Source organism: Acomys russatus, chromosome 29 (genome assembly GCF_903995435.1).
Source record: "Acomys russatus chromosome 29, mAcoRus1.1, whole genome shotgun sequence".
Classification (NCBI taxonomy): domain Eukaryota; kingdom Metazoa; phylum Chordata; class Mammalia; order Rodentia; family Muridae; genus Acomys; species Acomys russatus.
In genome coordinates this window covers 33,900,811-33,913,597 of record NC_067165.1, presented here as the reverse complement: position 1 = coordinate 33,913,597, position 12,787 = coordinate 33,900,811, and the positions used below count along the sequence as shown (strand labels likewise).

The following is a 12,787-nucleotide window of genomic DNA, read 5'->3' as shown; positions in this document are numbered from 1 at the left end:
AGAACGTGGAACTTCTCCATTAGGGAAGAAGCAGCAAGTCCAGTCATTAAACAGCACCTATTGGATAACGTGCTCCAGGCTTACTCCTGTGAATTTAAGTGGCACAGAAAATGACCAACGTCCTGACAGCTGGGGTCTGGACAGGAAAGGAAAGCACTGAGAAGGTAGCCAGAGCAAAAAGGAGCATGGGTAAAGGAAGGCGCCAAAGACAGAGGGAAGATGGAGGAGGCATAGGAAAAGGGAAATGGAGTAAGCTCCAGGGGCTTATGAACTGGCAGGGCATTTCGCCCCTCTATCCCCATCCCTTCGCATCCATTGTACAGAATGAGCAGCAAGAATGGGTTACGGAAGACAGAGCCGAGAGGCTGATGTGGCCAACACCGAGGGTGCACTCACAGTCCTGGGTAGGCTCCAGTTTACACAAGGAGAGCTCTGCAGCCATGCAATAACCAGAACAGAAAGTAGCAGGACTTGGAACAGAAGTGAATCAGCGCAAAGCCACACCAATGCGGACGCTGCTCTTTGACAACACACGCACTCGTGCAGAGAAAAGAAACAGGGCATACTAACCGGTCCAGCTTGGTTAGGGACTCAGTTTCAGAACTTGGGGGAGAAGCAAAGGGGGAAAAAAAGGAAAAAAACGTGAAGCTCAGAGAAACCTAGAAACACATCCTAAGCAAACGATATGTGAATGGTGGTGGGGGGCAGGGGAGAAAGGCAGAAGTGGGGAGGCTGCTAGTGCAGCGACTCCAAGCACTGCTATCTCAGGGCTTACAATGTAAGAAGCTCATTCTTACATCAGGACCTGCTTCATCTACCATGGCAAACCAGCAGCCAGCCAGCACAAAGAAGCCAAGCACGTGCTTCTGAATGCCACCGTAGGGAGGTCTAAGGACACTGCACTCTCTCGCAAGATGCTGCAGCAGCCTCCCTTGCCAGCAGTGTTATTACCACAGAGTAGCAACTTCCACACAGAAAGATGAGAAGATGATGCAATTGGCACAGAGGGAGGATGTTTGCTTTTGTTTCAGTCTGGATCCTAATCTAGAGTGTGCACGGGTGGTAAGCACTTTCTAGGCTGCAGCCTAGAGCTATTCCAAGCACTTATGGAACAGTAAGTAATGACCAAACTTCTGCCTGGACAAAGACTCAGCATTAGACACCTCTGAGCCCGTTTCACAGGCTCTGGGTGCATGTCAGGAAGAAAATGAATGTTTCAGGGACTGTGTGAGAACCTGACACTCACAGACTAGGCTCGGGAGACTCAAGACATAGAAGGGCTCTGTAGCCAAACCCTGCCAACACTGGTACCTCTCCAGGACAGTGCCACTGGTCGTAGTTGGAGCGGCTGAGTCACTCTCCCCAGTGCCATTGCTCTGGGATAGGTTGGAAGGGCAGATGTTGCTGACAGATGCAGAAGGGAATTCTTCTGGGGGCTCATCAGGCCAGCCGAACTGCTCCTTAGTCTTGCCATAAATTTTCACAGCATCTATCATGGTGACACCTGCTGGATCCACCGAGGCACCGACTGCAATAAGCAAGAGAAGCCTTTAGGAAGCATATACTAAGAGCTCACAGTACCCTGCCAAGGCACAGAGCAGTCAGGTACAGACGCAAACCACATCCACCTCATAGACTCAGAAACCATGTCTGCTGAGGCACTTGCAGCACAGGCACTGCTAAATGCACAGGACAGTTTGGTAGACCACAGTCTGATGTCTCCTACTCAGGAGAGATCCTAAATACCACTCTAAGGATCCTCTGGTGCCCACTGGTGTCCCCTCCCACCCCTTACTCCCAATAGTTTCTAAGCACTTTCTTTGTTCAGAGGACCGGTCATCGCCATCCACACAAACAGCAACTATTTCTGGGAGAAAGAACTGCAGCTAAGTGGCCAGTAAGTAACAAAGAGCACCCAGGCTCAGACATGTGAAGAAAGCCTAGGGCTAGGAATGCATTCACTAAGTTGAGTACTTGCTGGGCTCCACTCCGAACACCACATAAACTGGCATTGTGACACACTACTCTAATTCCAGAACTCTGGAGGATCAGAAGTCCAAGGTCACCCTCAGCTATACAGTAAGCTCAAGGACAGCCAGGGAAACACGAGACCCTGTCTATAACTGAATCAGTCAGTCTTGCCTCCTTTGACACAGAAGAGATCCATAGATGGGGACAATGCAACAGCAAAGATAATAGCTAACTGAGCCTGTCACCTCTCTGCTATCGCACCTATTCTTTTTTAAAAGTCTGGTGGCACTGAGCTGGAATCCCAAATACTCAGGAGGCTAAGGCAGCTGGATTCCAGGCTCATGGCCTGTTTGGTCAATACAACGGGAGACCCTGTTTCAAAATAAAAAGTGAAAAGAGGGCTGGTGATATAGCTCAATGGTAGAGCATTTACCCAAAATGCAAAAGGCCCTGGGTTCAAATTCCCAGTACCATGAAGGAGGAAACAAGCAATCTCTCTTCCTGGCAGCCTGCCTCTTACACCTCAAATAAAGGGAGAACTAGGCAGAGCAGGGAGCCCTAAGAGAGGAGGGCCACCTAGTGGTCGTCTGCTCTTGTCACAACAGAAGGCTTCATCCTGCCCTGGGTGGCTGACTCACTGAAGAGGTTCAGCTTCTTGTCGGCCTGCAGGGCTTCCTCTCTGGTGAAGGGGAAGTCAAACCAGCGGGATCGACTCAGATTGAGCTGCATCGTTCTGCCAAAGATCTCGATGTAGGAGGGGGCCCGTTCAATGGCCTGAGTCCCAATCTGGATCCGCATGCCTGTCATCACCATCGTGCTGCTGTTGTTACTAATCTCGATAGTGAAGCCGCCAGGCTACAGGACAAACAGACATGTCAGGAGATCTCCAGGGTCCCTCCTCTCACCATTATCTCACCGGCTACCTGGGTAAGAACTAATTTCTTTGAATGCCATCCTAATCATGTCATGACAGACACGAGAGGCCGAGTGCCAGGCTCCTCCTCCTCCTAGCACTAACCACCCCCTAGTGCCCTGTACACAGTAACCCTGCAAACAATGGTGCGAGTTTAGTCTGCTTGGGGCTCAAAACCTTCAGCACATGAAAGGCTGATTTACTCAAGGCTCATCTGACCAGAAGTGAACAATTCTGAGTACATATTCTACGCCTGATTCTAAAGGAAGATGTGGAGTCAGCTCGACCTCTCAATGGTGGGGATGCTTGCCTTGCATGTGCAAGGGCCTGGGTTCAACTCTAGTACTGAGAAGACCGTCAAGTCGTTCAATAACACTGCTCAGAGGACGCTACCCAGGAAGCGAGCCAGCCCTGTGTGCTCCTTACCTTGGTGTTAGCCACGTACATGCCAGTGGAGTTCAGCCTGTGCTTTATCTGCTGTGCATTGTAGACTTGCAGGAGGTCATTACCACCAAACTCCACATCCGTCAGTTGCTGGTTGTGTTCAAAAAAGTCAATGGGGAAGGTCACCTGGCTAGATGTGCGGGCTGCTGTAGAGACAGTAGCAGATTGCCAGAAAGCATTGGTGTGTAGTCTCAGCACCTCTGCCCTCACCCCAAAGCTAAACACTGAGCCCCGCTCACACACTCTGCTCTCTAACCAGTCAGGATTTCATCATCTGCCCCATCACGGTGCTTACTCGAGGTCAGCTCTCCAGCACACCACCCCTAACCATGTGACACACTACCAAAACCTGGTATCTGGACAGAGTGTCAGTTTAGAACCCAGGAGAATCCATTTCAAACATGGACACTCTGGAATAAACTTAAGACTTGATGATGCCTGCAATGTTTGTACTTCACTTAGCCAGAATCATCCCTAAAGTCATGCTTCCTCTTCCTCCAAGAGTGCTCTCCCAGCCAGCAGTGAGACCTAGGATTGCCACAGTACTCTGCAAAAAGTGCCCAACAGAAGGGAGCTACCCTCAGTTACATCAAATGCACAGGGATGCCACCTTCCCCAACCCCCAAATCCAACAACTACTGGCTCAAACTGGATAGCAAATGGAGGATGCCACGTGGGCCTGTTTCAAACAATGGGCTAGAATTAACCTCTCATCTCACCAAGTGCTCTTGTAGCCATCACAGGACCTACTGTCACTGTCTAGAAGCCTGCTGGGCACAGGCACATGGGGCTCTGGCAGGGCCTTACTGATTGTGGCTGTTTTGCGCTTTCGCACAGGTTTCATGATGCTGATGACGCTGCTGGGCTGCAGGGACGGCTGGAGCCAGTAAGAGGTATTCTCCACGTTGGCCATGTAAATGCGTAGGCTGCCGTCCTCACACAGCAGGATCATGGTTGTCCGTTGTTGCTCATTGCAGGCGGTATGCCTAATGGCAACCATGTCTTGGATCTAGGAGGAGAGGACAAGGAGTGGGGAGTGTTAGTTCTCACGCCTGTGGCTCAGGAGCCAAAGGAAGGGGTAAAAACTCCAGGCTCCACAGGCAGGTGAGGGTGCAAAGGGGCAGCAAAGGCGGCAGCTAGGAGGAGAGACAACTTTCTTGAGATGGGGGCTCACTATGTAGCTCAGGCTGGCCTCCAACCCCTCTCCCTGCTTCAGCCTCCCCAGAGCTCAATTACGGATTTGTGCCACCATACAGAGATGAAAACATCTTTTCAAACTGCCAGAGACAGAACAGAGTCTTAGGTAGGGAACTAGGAAGGGGCACTGACCTTTGCTTTGGCAGGAAGAGTCTTAATCTCCTGGATAAGGAGTGTGTCTGGTTTCACCATGACCACCAGAGGCACACCAGTAGTTTGCTGGACACAGCACACCAAGCCAGGGTGGTTCATCACCTCAGACCACTGGCAAAGGGCAGGAGAAGTCTTACTGCCACCATTGGAGCTGCAGACAACAAAAGTGAACAAGGTTTCACTCCTCATTTTCCAGTTCCTCCTTTAAAAAAGACAGTCCTAGCACAGCAGAGGGGGGCACAGCTGAGCCAGCTCGAGGGCATGTGTGAGGAAGGGCTGTGCCCTCATCTGCTATGTGGAAGCATGAGAGAGGGAGAGCTGGCCTCCTACCACTCCCCTTGCCCCTCACTGCCAGGTGCCTGAGAAGCACAGTAGGGTTGGAGCCACCCTCAGGGCGAGAAAGCAGGAAAGCTGGCCCTGCCCCTTGCAGGCTGCGGCACTGGGTGAGCGTGCCCTGGTGGTGTGGGCACAGAACAGCTGGCAGGCTGACCAATTCAGCTACCACTCAGGCCACCCCAAAATCTACCTCACCTATGAGCTGCTGGAACTTGTTAAGGAACCAGTCCTATCTAAATACACCTAAAGCTACAGGATCTCCAAGACCCAGGGCAACAGCAGGATATGAGAGGAGTCCCAGTGAGGACCCAGTATTGATAGTGTAGCAGAAGCCAGAGGCCTCACGCCAGACCAGTGACTGAATCACTGACCTGATCATTTGCAAGCAGTACAGACAAAAGGATATACTGTGTGACACACTGCAGCTTCCACCAAGTGCGTTTGTTGTTGTTGTTTTGGGTTTTTCTTTTTGTTTTCTTTTGGGGGCAGATTGCAAGGGCATAGAGCAAATAAGAAAGAACAGGGAAAGCTGGGTGTGGTGGCGCACACCTTTAATCCCAGCATTCAGGAGGCAGAGACAGGCGGATCTCTGTGAGTTCCAGGCCAGCCTGGTGCACATAGAGTCCAGACCAATCAAGGCTACACAGAGAAACCCTGTCTCGAAAAGCAAAAAACAAAAAAGAAAAAAGGACAGGGGACTGGAGTGCATGATATGAAACTAACAAAAAATCAATAAAAAGTAAAGACCGTCCTATAAGTAGCTAGTAACTCAGAACAGAATCCCTGGCCAAGGATTCAGATTTGCCATGTAGGTGCTACCATCACTCCAGTGTGTGCCTAAGGTGGGCTACAGGGTGTCCTATTCAGTTCTCCTGTCCATTTAACCTTGTCGCAGACCAGGTTAATTCCCTACAGATCTAAAACAGTACCAAGCAGAAGAGACTCTCACCCTCTTCTTCCCATATCTGGTATCAGGAAAGCTGAAGAATGTACTTAGCTGCCCCAGGTCTACCCACACCACCAGGACTGATGCTGTGCACTATTTACCAATGGGGCAGGGCTGTGTGGGCTTCTCAAGGAGACAAACTGAAAGGGCCGGGCAGGATGAGTGCTGCACTGAAACTTGAACACTTTTCAACTCACAGCCTTGACTACAGCTTTTCTCTCTGTGTAACAGTGAACCCCATTAGCCCCTGAAAGTCTACCTCTTACAGTCTGAGGCCTCCACGGTAAGGAACCAGCCAAGCAGCCAGCCCAACTTGCCAAACATGGTGGCTGTCTGTCTTTGGAGGAGTGCAGGCCTGGTCAGTCCCAGTGTGGGACACAGTAGCAGAGAGGAGAGGGGTGAGGATGAGAAGGGAGGGCATCTGGGACACCAGCATTGCTCCTTCACTCTCACCTTTTGATGTTGATGGGGAAGAGCTGCAACACCTCCAGAGTGCTCCTGCTGACGGTGGCTGCAAAGGACTTGCCCTGACTGTAGCTGAAGAAAAGCATCTGCAATACGTGTGAGTAGTACACGGACACGCCACCACCTGCCACCTGGCTGTTACTGTCCTGCAGGAGCAAATGCAGGCATGTGCAGGGCTTCACTTACTGGCTGGAAGCCAGCTTCTGGGGTATGACTTTAAACCATCACAGGCTCTTCCCCTCTAAACACAGAGCCCTCTGAGTGAGCCTCACAGTGATGAGTGAACGTGATAGGTAGAGAAATGTTATAAAACATTTACCAATAAACTTGCTTAGAAAATATTACATTCTACAAAAGTAAATTTTAGCTGAAGGAGCATGCCTCTGATGGGCAGTTGCAAGAAGCCAACCCTGGTTGACAGTACTAAGTAACATGCACCTCTCCCAGGGTGAACACAACTCGGCCAGGTAGGCAGGTTAACCCTGGTGACCTGGAAAACCAGCCCTGCTGTGTCTTAGGGTAACTGACAATACTCTACACTGTAAATCTCCCTATTTATCTAAACAAGCAATCCTTGGGATTTCTGTCTTTGTAAAACAAGTTTAATGCTCAAAGTGTTAACTTGGGGCTGTAAAGCTATATAAGCTCATGAGGATTTCTGTTCAGGGCTGGTTTCCTTTTGTGCATTAGCCAGAACTGGTCATGGCTATAATTAAAAGAGTTTTTCAGGAGGAGTGGTTAAGAGCATTGGCTGCTCTTCCAGGAGACTTGGGTTCAATTCCCAGACTCAAATGGCAGCTCCTAACTCTAACTCTTAACTCCAACTCCAAAGGATCTGCTGCCCTCTCCTGGTCTCTGGCGCAGACATACATGCAAGCAAACACCCATACACATAAAACAATACTGGGAAGAAGCTGACTGTTAACAGATGCTGAGAAGCAAGAACCTTCCTTACCTTACAGCCCAGTTGCCTTGGGGATTTCATTTTTTGCTATGAAGTAAAAAGAAGCTAAGTGCACGTGCATGGATGGACACACAAGAAAAAGTAAGGGTACCAAAAGGGGACCGTAGAGGAGTTGCTAAACAAATCAAACAAAGGCCAGAAGAAAGTGGCTCTAACCTTCAGGTCCTCATGATTTATTTCCAGCACGTTAGTGACGTAGAAGGGCCCCTGCTGGGCACTGCTAGCCTCCTCCATAAGCTGTGTGTACATGTACCCAGCAGAGGACATGATAACAATGATGTTCTTGCCCTCATCGTTGAAAAGGAAGGTAACGTCTCTTATCTTGGAGCTCGGCAGGAGAAAGTAGAAGGTTGGACTCAAAGCATCAATAGAGAGGTCGTAAATCTGCAGGGTGACAGGAGGGGTAAAGAAGGGTGACCTGTTTCAGTCTCACCCCCAAAACAGCCCATTCCGACAGCTACAACTTCAGACTATGGGCATTCACCCTCCAGTCAACATGCCCCACTAGTAAGGCGTTAGGCACTGCAGTGCACATCAAAGTGTCTTCCACATTCCTCAAGGAGTGAGCAGGAGGAGATACACAAATTCCTAACAAGTAGTCACAAATGTGTACAGAACCAATTCCTGCAGATACCTGGCAGCTACCTACCTACTCAGCAACATAGCAGAAAGAGATCTGCTTTTAACTCAACTGTTCTAGAATTCAAAGCAAGCCAGCACCACTCACCTTGACAAAGTCTGCGGTGACAATGGCCAGCTCAGTCTGTGAACCAGGTAACCACACAGCTTTGATGATGAAGTTCCCTGTTGCAAGCTGGGGATGTAGCACCAAGTGATCGGAAACAGAGCCTGAGCTACTGAAGGTGAGCACGTGGCAGTCCTGGGCATGGGTTAAAGAACAAATGGTCTAGAAGGGGCTGGGAAATTGGGCCAGTTTCTCCGAGCTCCCGTTTCCCTTTCTTCCTAACAGTCCCCGGCCCCAGATCCTATCAGGCTGCCGAGACGCTCAGGTTCCCAGCACACACCAAGATCAGAGCAATCAGAAGCAGGGTGTGAGCTCAGGGAAAGACCTCTACATCCCAGTAGCTTCCATGCTTTCACCTCTCAATGGGGAGGAGAGGGTGTAGCTGAGGCCAGGGAAGACTTGGCTGGAGCCCACAGCTCCGGGAGTCCCTCCTGCCCTGAGTCTTTACCTTCAGCCCACACACTGCCAGGTAGTCCTCCTTGCAGGGATTTCCAGTAAGACTCAGCACAGTGAAGGGAACTGGGGCTGAAGCCAAGCGAGTTAGAGTCAACTTCCTCTTGCTGGAATCGGCTTGCTTCAGGAGTGCCGAGAGCTGCAGCACTGTGATCTGCAAAGCAACCACCAGCTGCTGAGCCTGACCCTAGCCCCTTGCAGGCTATGATGGAGGCTCCCTAGGGAGGGGTGGAGGTCACTGGCTTGCTTATGGATTTAGTCTCTTAGGAAACTTCTAGATGAAGATTAGACTCTATTTCTACCAAAAGAAAGACAGGAGAGGTCATTCATCCCTTTCTCCCAGTGAGGACAGAGGAAATGAGTACTGAATGGGACTTTTCTGGGCAATCTTTTGTAAGTCCTGTGCACCACTGTGCTCAAGCGCCCCATAAAACACTTTGTGGACCAGCTGCTTTAAGGACTGCCCACACTGTCGCTTAAGGTTCACACAACAGCTGGGATGAGATGCAAGAACAGAGAAAAGACACCCAGCATTCCCCAACTTAGCACCTCTGAGTCCCTGGAGAGCAGGACAGGCTGAGAAAGGAACACTGAGTCTTCCTATGAAGGCTTCTGCCTCTCAGTGCCCCAAAATGGGCACAAATGGAAACTAAGCTGTCCTGAATAGCAGCCAGTCACGGCCTTTGCCAGAGCGTTTCCCTAGTCATCTCAGTTCTAGGGATAACCAAACGACTCAGGCCCAAGCCAAAAGAGGTGATGATATCAGTCTTGAAAGCATTCTCACAACCAAAGCATGGATGCTTCCCCCCACAGGACCAAACAGAACACGGTCATCTCTCTCTCCATTTAGCACCTAAGATAATCAGGACCAAAAATAAATTTAAAAATCAGGAAATAAAATGACTGCGAAGGAATCATGGGACCTACCTTGCCCTTCTCGTGGCTAACGGCCAGGTGCTGGCGGCGCCCATGGGGGGAAGAAAGTACACACATAGCCACCCGCCTGAGCACATGGGCACTGATCAGCTGCCGGATAGTCTGGCCCTGGTCTCCGCTGTAATTCATCCGAACGTTCTCAAAGGCACCTTCCTGTGAGCCCAGGGTGGGAACCTGGCAGACAGGAGTAGCAGAGAAAATACTGGAGAAAGCAAGTACCACTGATGGGTTCCTCTATGTTCACATGAGTGGCACTGTGCCCTTTATTCATTCAACAGCGCTGCATCTGGGAGTTGGGGGATTTGTGAATCTGATCAAAATAATATACATGCATATATGACAACGACAAAGGGAAAGTAGCAGGGCATGGTGGCACACGGCCTTCAGGCACTTGGGAGGCAGAAGCAGATGAATGTGAGTTCCAGGCTAACTTGGTCTACAAAACAAGTTCAGACCAGCCAGTGCTGAAAAACAAAGCAGGTAATGGGCTTTGGCCTCCAATCCACAGTGCTTAGCTAATTAAAGTCTACTATTTTCAGTCTGCTTAGAAACAGCAGGATCCATTTTTCATGAACATAACTTAAGTCCTGGCTGTTTTCAATGTTGAAATGTATTTTCACTTATTAAAATGATGGTGACGATATAGAAGAGTATTTTCACACATCCCACCTGGCAAAAGTGAAGTTCACAACTTAATGGGTCACCAGCTTACGTCTTTAGTTTTGACGTCACTATCTAAAACCTTAAACCCCCTGCTCTAGGCCTGTGTCCCACATGTATTCCCAGGTACAACCCACTTGTTCCTAGGCCCCTTCTGACTTCGATCATGACCTCATCCCTGGTATCTAGTCCTTCCCTTTGGCTGCTGTCTCTACTTCTCCTTGCAGCTCAGGAGGCTGATGCACAAAGCTGGGTGACCATCCCTAAAGCACATGACTGGTAGGCTGCATCCCAAGCTGTAAGAACAGCTAAAGGAAAACTGTCTTTAATTTAGGGCTGGAGGCCAACAAAACCACAAAGCTATTTTGCTAGCCACTGAGCCTTAGGAAAGAAGACACAGGCAAGAGGCTTTAGATTTTATACAAGGGGTTTTTCTGTTACAGTGAGCCCACAATGGAGCTCCTCACATCTCAGGGGTTCATATGCTTTCATATGCTTTAATAAAAGGAGGACTGACTCCCTAAATACCAGATTCTTGTCAAATACACTCACCTGTGAGTTACTACACTGCTCAGAGTACAGCTGAGGAAGGCCATGGCCATAGCCTGGGACTAAACTGACTCTATCCCCCAGTTGCTCTGGCACATAGGACACCGTGACACACAGGTTGTACAGTCACCAAACCTCATGACCCTGACATACTCACCATCAGCTGGTCTGTCATCTCCACAACCTTGTCCACTGTATGCAGTTCACTGAGGGCTTGCTGTGCCCGGCTGCTGCTCCCCACGGCTGAAGCCTGCTGAAAGTTGGTCTGAACGGCATCCATGAGGAAATTGAGCATGTCTAACACGAGAGGAGCGAAGGAGAAATTGGCCTGAGAGAAATCGAAATACACAAGTGAAAAAAAAGAAAAGAAAAATCATGGGTCACATGCAATAATCCTGACAGTTACTGCCTTTAGCAAAGCACTTTCCCACCTCTAGAATCCTAGCTCTAAGTGCAGTCAAAGTGCTATGAGGAGAGGAATGTTTCTAAGCTGGGGTCCCATGGGCACCATGATCCAGTCAAGACACCCAGCACGTTTAACTACCTCTCTCCTATGCATACAAAATGGGACAAATAGAAAACACAGTCATTCATTGGTTTCCTGCATTCTGGGCCAAGATAAGGACGCCTGGCTAAGACAGTATGTTCTTAAAATATCACTCCCTCTAGCGGTAAACCACTCCACAGAGATGGGCGATACACACAACTGGCATGCACACTCCAAGAATGTGAAAGAAGAAACCGGGCTGCCAGGAGCACCTCAGATGCTCCTGACTCAGACCTGCTGGGCTCTGCCCCGTACACTCGTGCCAATCAGAAAGCCCCACCTGATTCTGCAGCTCTTCACGGCATCCCTCGACTGTGCGGCACAGGCTGCTCTTCTTGGGCTTCTCTTCATCAGCAACCTTCCCATCACTGATGGTGACCTTGGCCTTGTCGGCAGGCGAGGTGCTGGCATGGCGCACCAGACTCTCTGAAACCCGAGGTTCGCTTTGAAATGCTGACTCCTTCATGGTAGAGCTCATGCCGCTGCTAGGAGTTCGCTTCACCAGTGCCTAGCAACACAAAGTGTCAGTGTCCCTAAGCTCTTGCTACAAGCCAGAGGGAACACTGCTAAGCTATTGCGAGCAAGAGAGGAATTGGCTACCCATGTAGATGCGATCCAAAGCCCAGTTCCATGCATGGGGCTCACAACACCCATCTTCACTGCCTGCTCAGAGCATCCAGCCTTCACAATATGAGGAGGTTGCTGTTTTTAATGCTCTAAGTGAAATGCTTGGGCCACAAATGGACACATCACAAATAACAGTATGATAAATCAGTGTTGGCCACACAGAGCTGATGTGGGAATTTTCTGGTCTGCCTTAGATATTCCTGTTACTAACAAGTTGCCCATTTGACACTGAGAAGGTCCCATCTCTCACCAAACAGCTGCCATCTTCCTTGGCTCCACAGTCACAGAAAAAGGAACCATACTTGGCGTAGGAAATCTCATGATCCTTGTGGCACACCTTCGCACAGACTGTGCACACCCCCACCCCATCGACCATCTTACAGGTATGACAGTGGTACCTACAACAAACAAAATCAGCAAGTCCCAAGTCCCAACCATGGAGGGCCAGCAACCCTCACTTTAACAGAACTCACCAATGCTGGTTCATGAACTCCTTCTGTGTGATGGTGAAGGTGCAGAGTTTATTGCACAGAGAATCTTCATCCTGCAAAGATTAACAGGTCTTTTTACTCAGAAATGCCCCTCTCCACACAGGGACCCATAAAAACACACCTATTCCAACACCTCATGGAGAGACACACCCATGGCTAATGGGAACCTGCCCTGACGAAACAGCCACCTGTCTGAAAGCCTCCTGCAATTTCAAGTGAAGTCAATCTTCTGGTATTATTGAGAAAGAACAGGGGTCGGGGAGACAGACAACAAGAACCCTAATGATATCTGGGCCCCCCAACCATCCCCATGAAGAATGCATCTCTTCCTGATTTTATATAGATGAAGCAGAGCAAGTAAGTCCAGAGAAGAAAGGCATACACTTATCG

At 49.6% G+C, this 12,787-nt stretch overlaps 1 protein-coding gene across 1 annotated transcript in view; it reads right to left on the bottom strand.

Moving 5' to 3' along the window:
• Nucleotides 1–12,787, bottom strand: part of Ubr4 (ubiquitin protein ligase E3 component n-recognin 4) — a 111,757-nt gene that overhangs the window by 58,930 nt on the left and 40,040 nt on the right. The window contains exons 36-49 of the mRNA XM_051170919.1: nt 12,380–12,450; nt 12,157–12,304; nt 11,560–11,787; nt 10,890–11,060; nt 9,515–9,697; nt 8,583–8,741; nt 8,117–8,269; nt 7,546–7,773; nt 6,414–6,571; nt 4,658–4,829; nt 4,136–4,337; nt 3,311–3,474; nt 2,610–2,826; nt 1,312–1,528 (exon numbers count right to left, since the gene is read on the bottom strand). Of these exons, the coding sequence (XP_051026876.1) occupies nt 1,312–1,528; nt 2,610–2,826; nt 3,311–3,474; nt 4,136–4,337; nt 4,658–4,829; nt 6,414–6,571; nt 7,546–7,773; nt 8,117–8,269; nt 8,583–8,741; nt 9,515–9,697; nt 10,890–11,060; nt 11,560–11,787; nt 12,157–12,304; nt 12,380–12,450 (2,471 nt within the window). The remainder of the gene's footprint in view (nt 1–1,311; nt 1,529–2,609; nt 2,827–3,310; nt 3,475–4,135; nt 4,338–4,657; nt 4,830–6,413; nt 6,572–7,545; nt 7,774–8,116; nt 8,270–8,582; nt 8,742–9,514; nt 9,698–10,889; nt 11,061–11,559; nt 11,788–12,156; nt 12,305–12,379; nt 12,451–12,787) is intronic.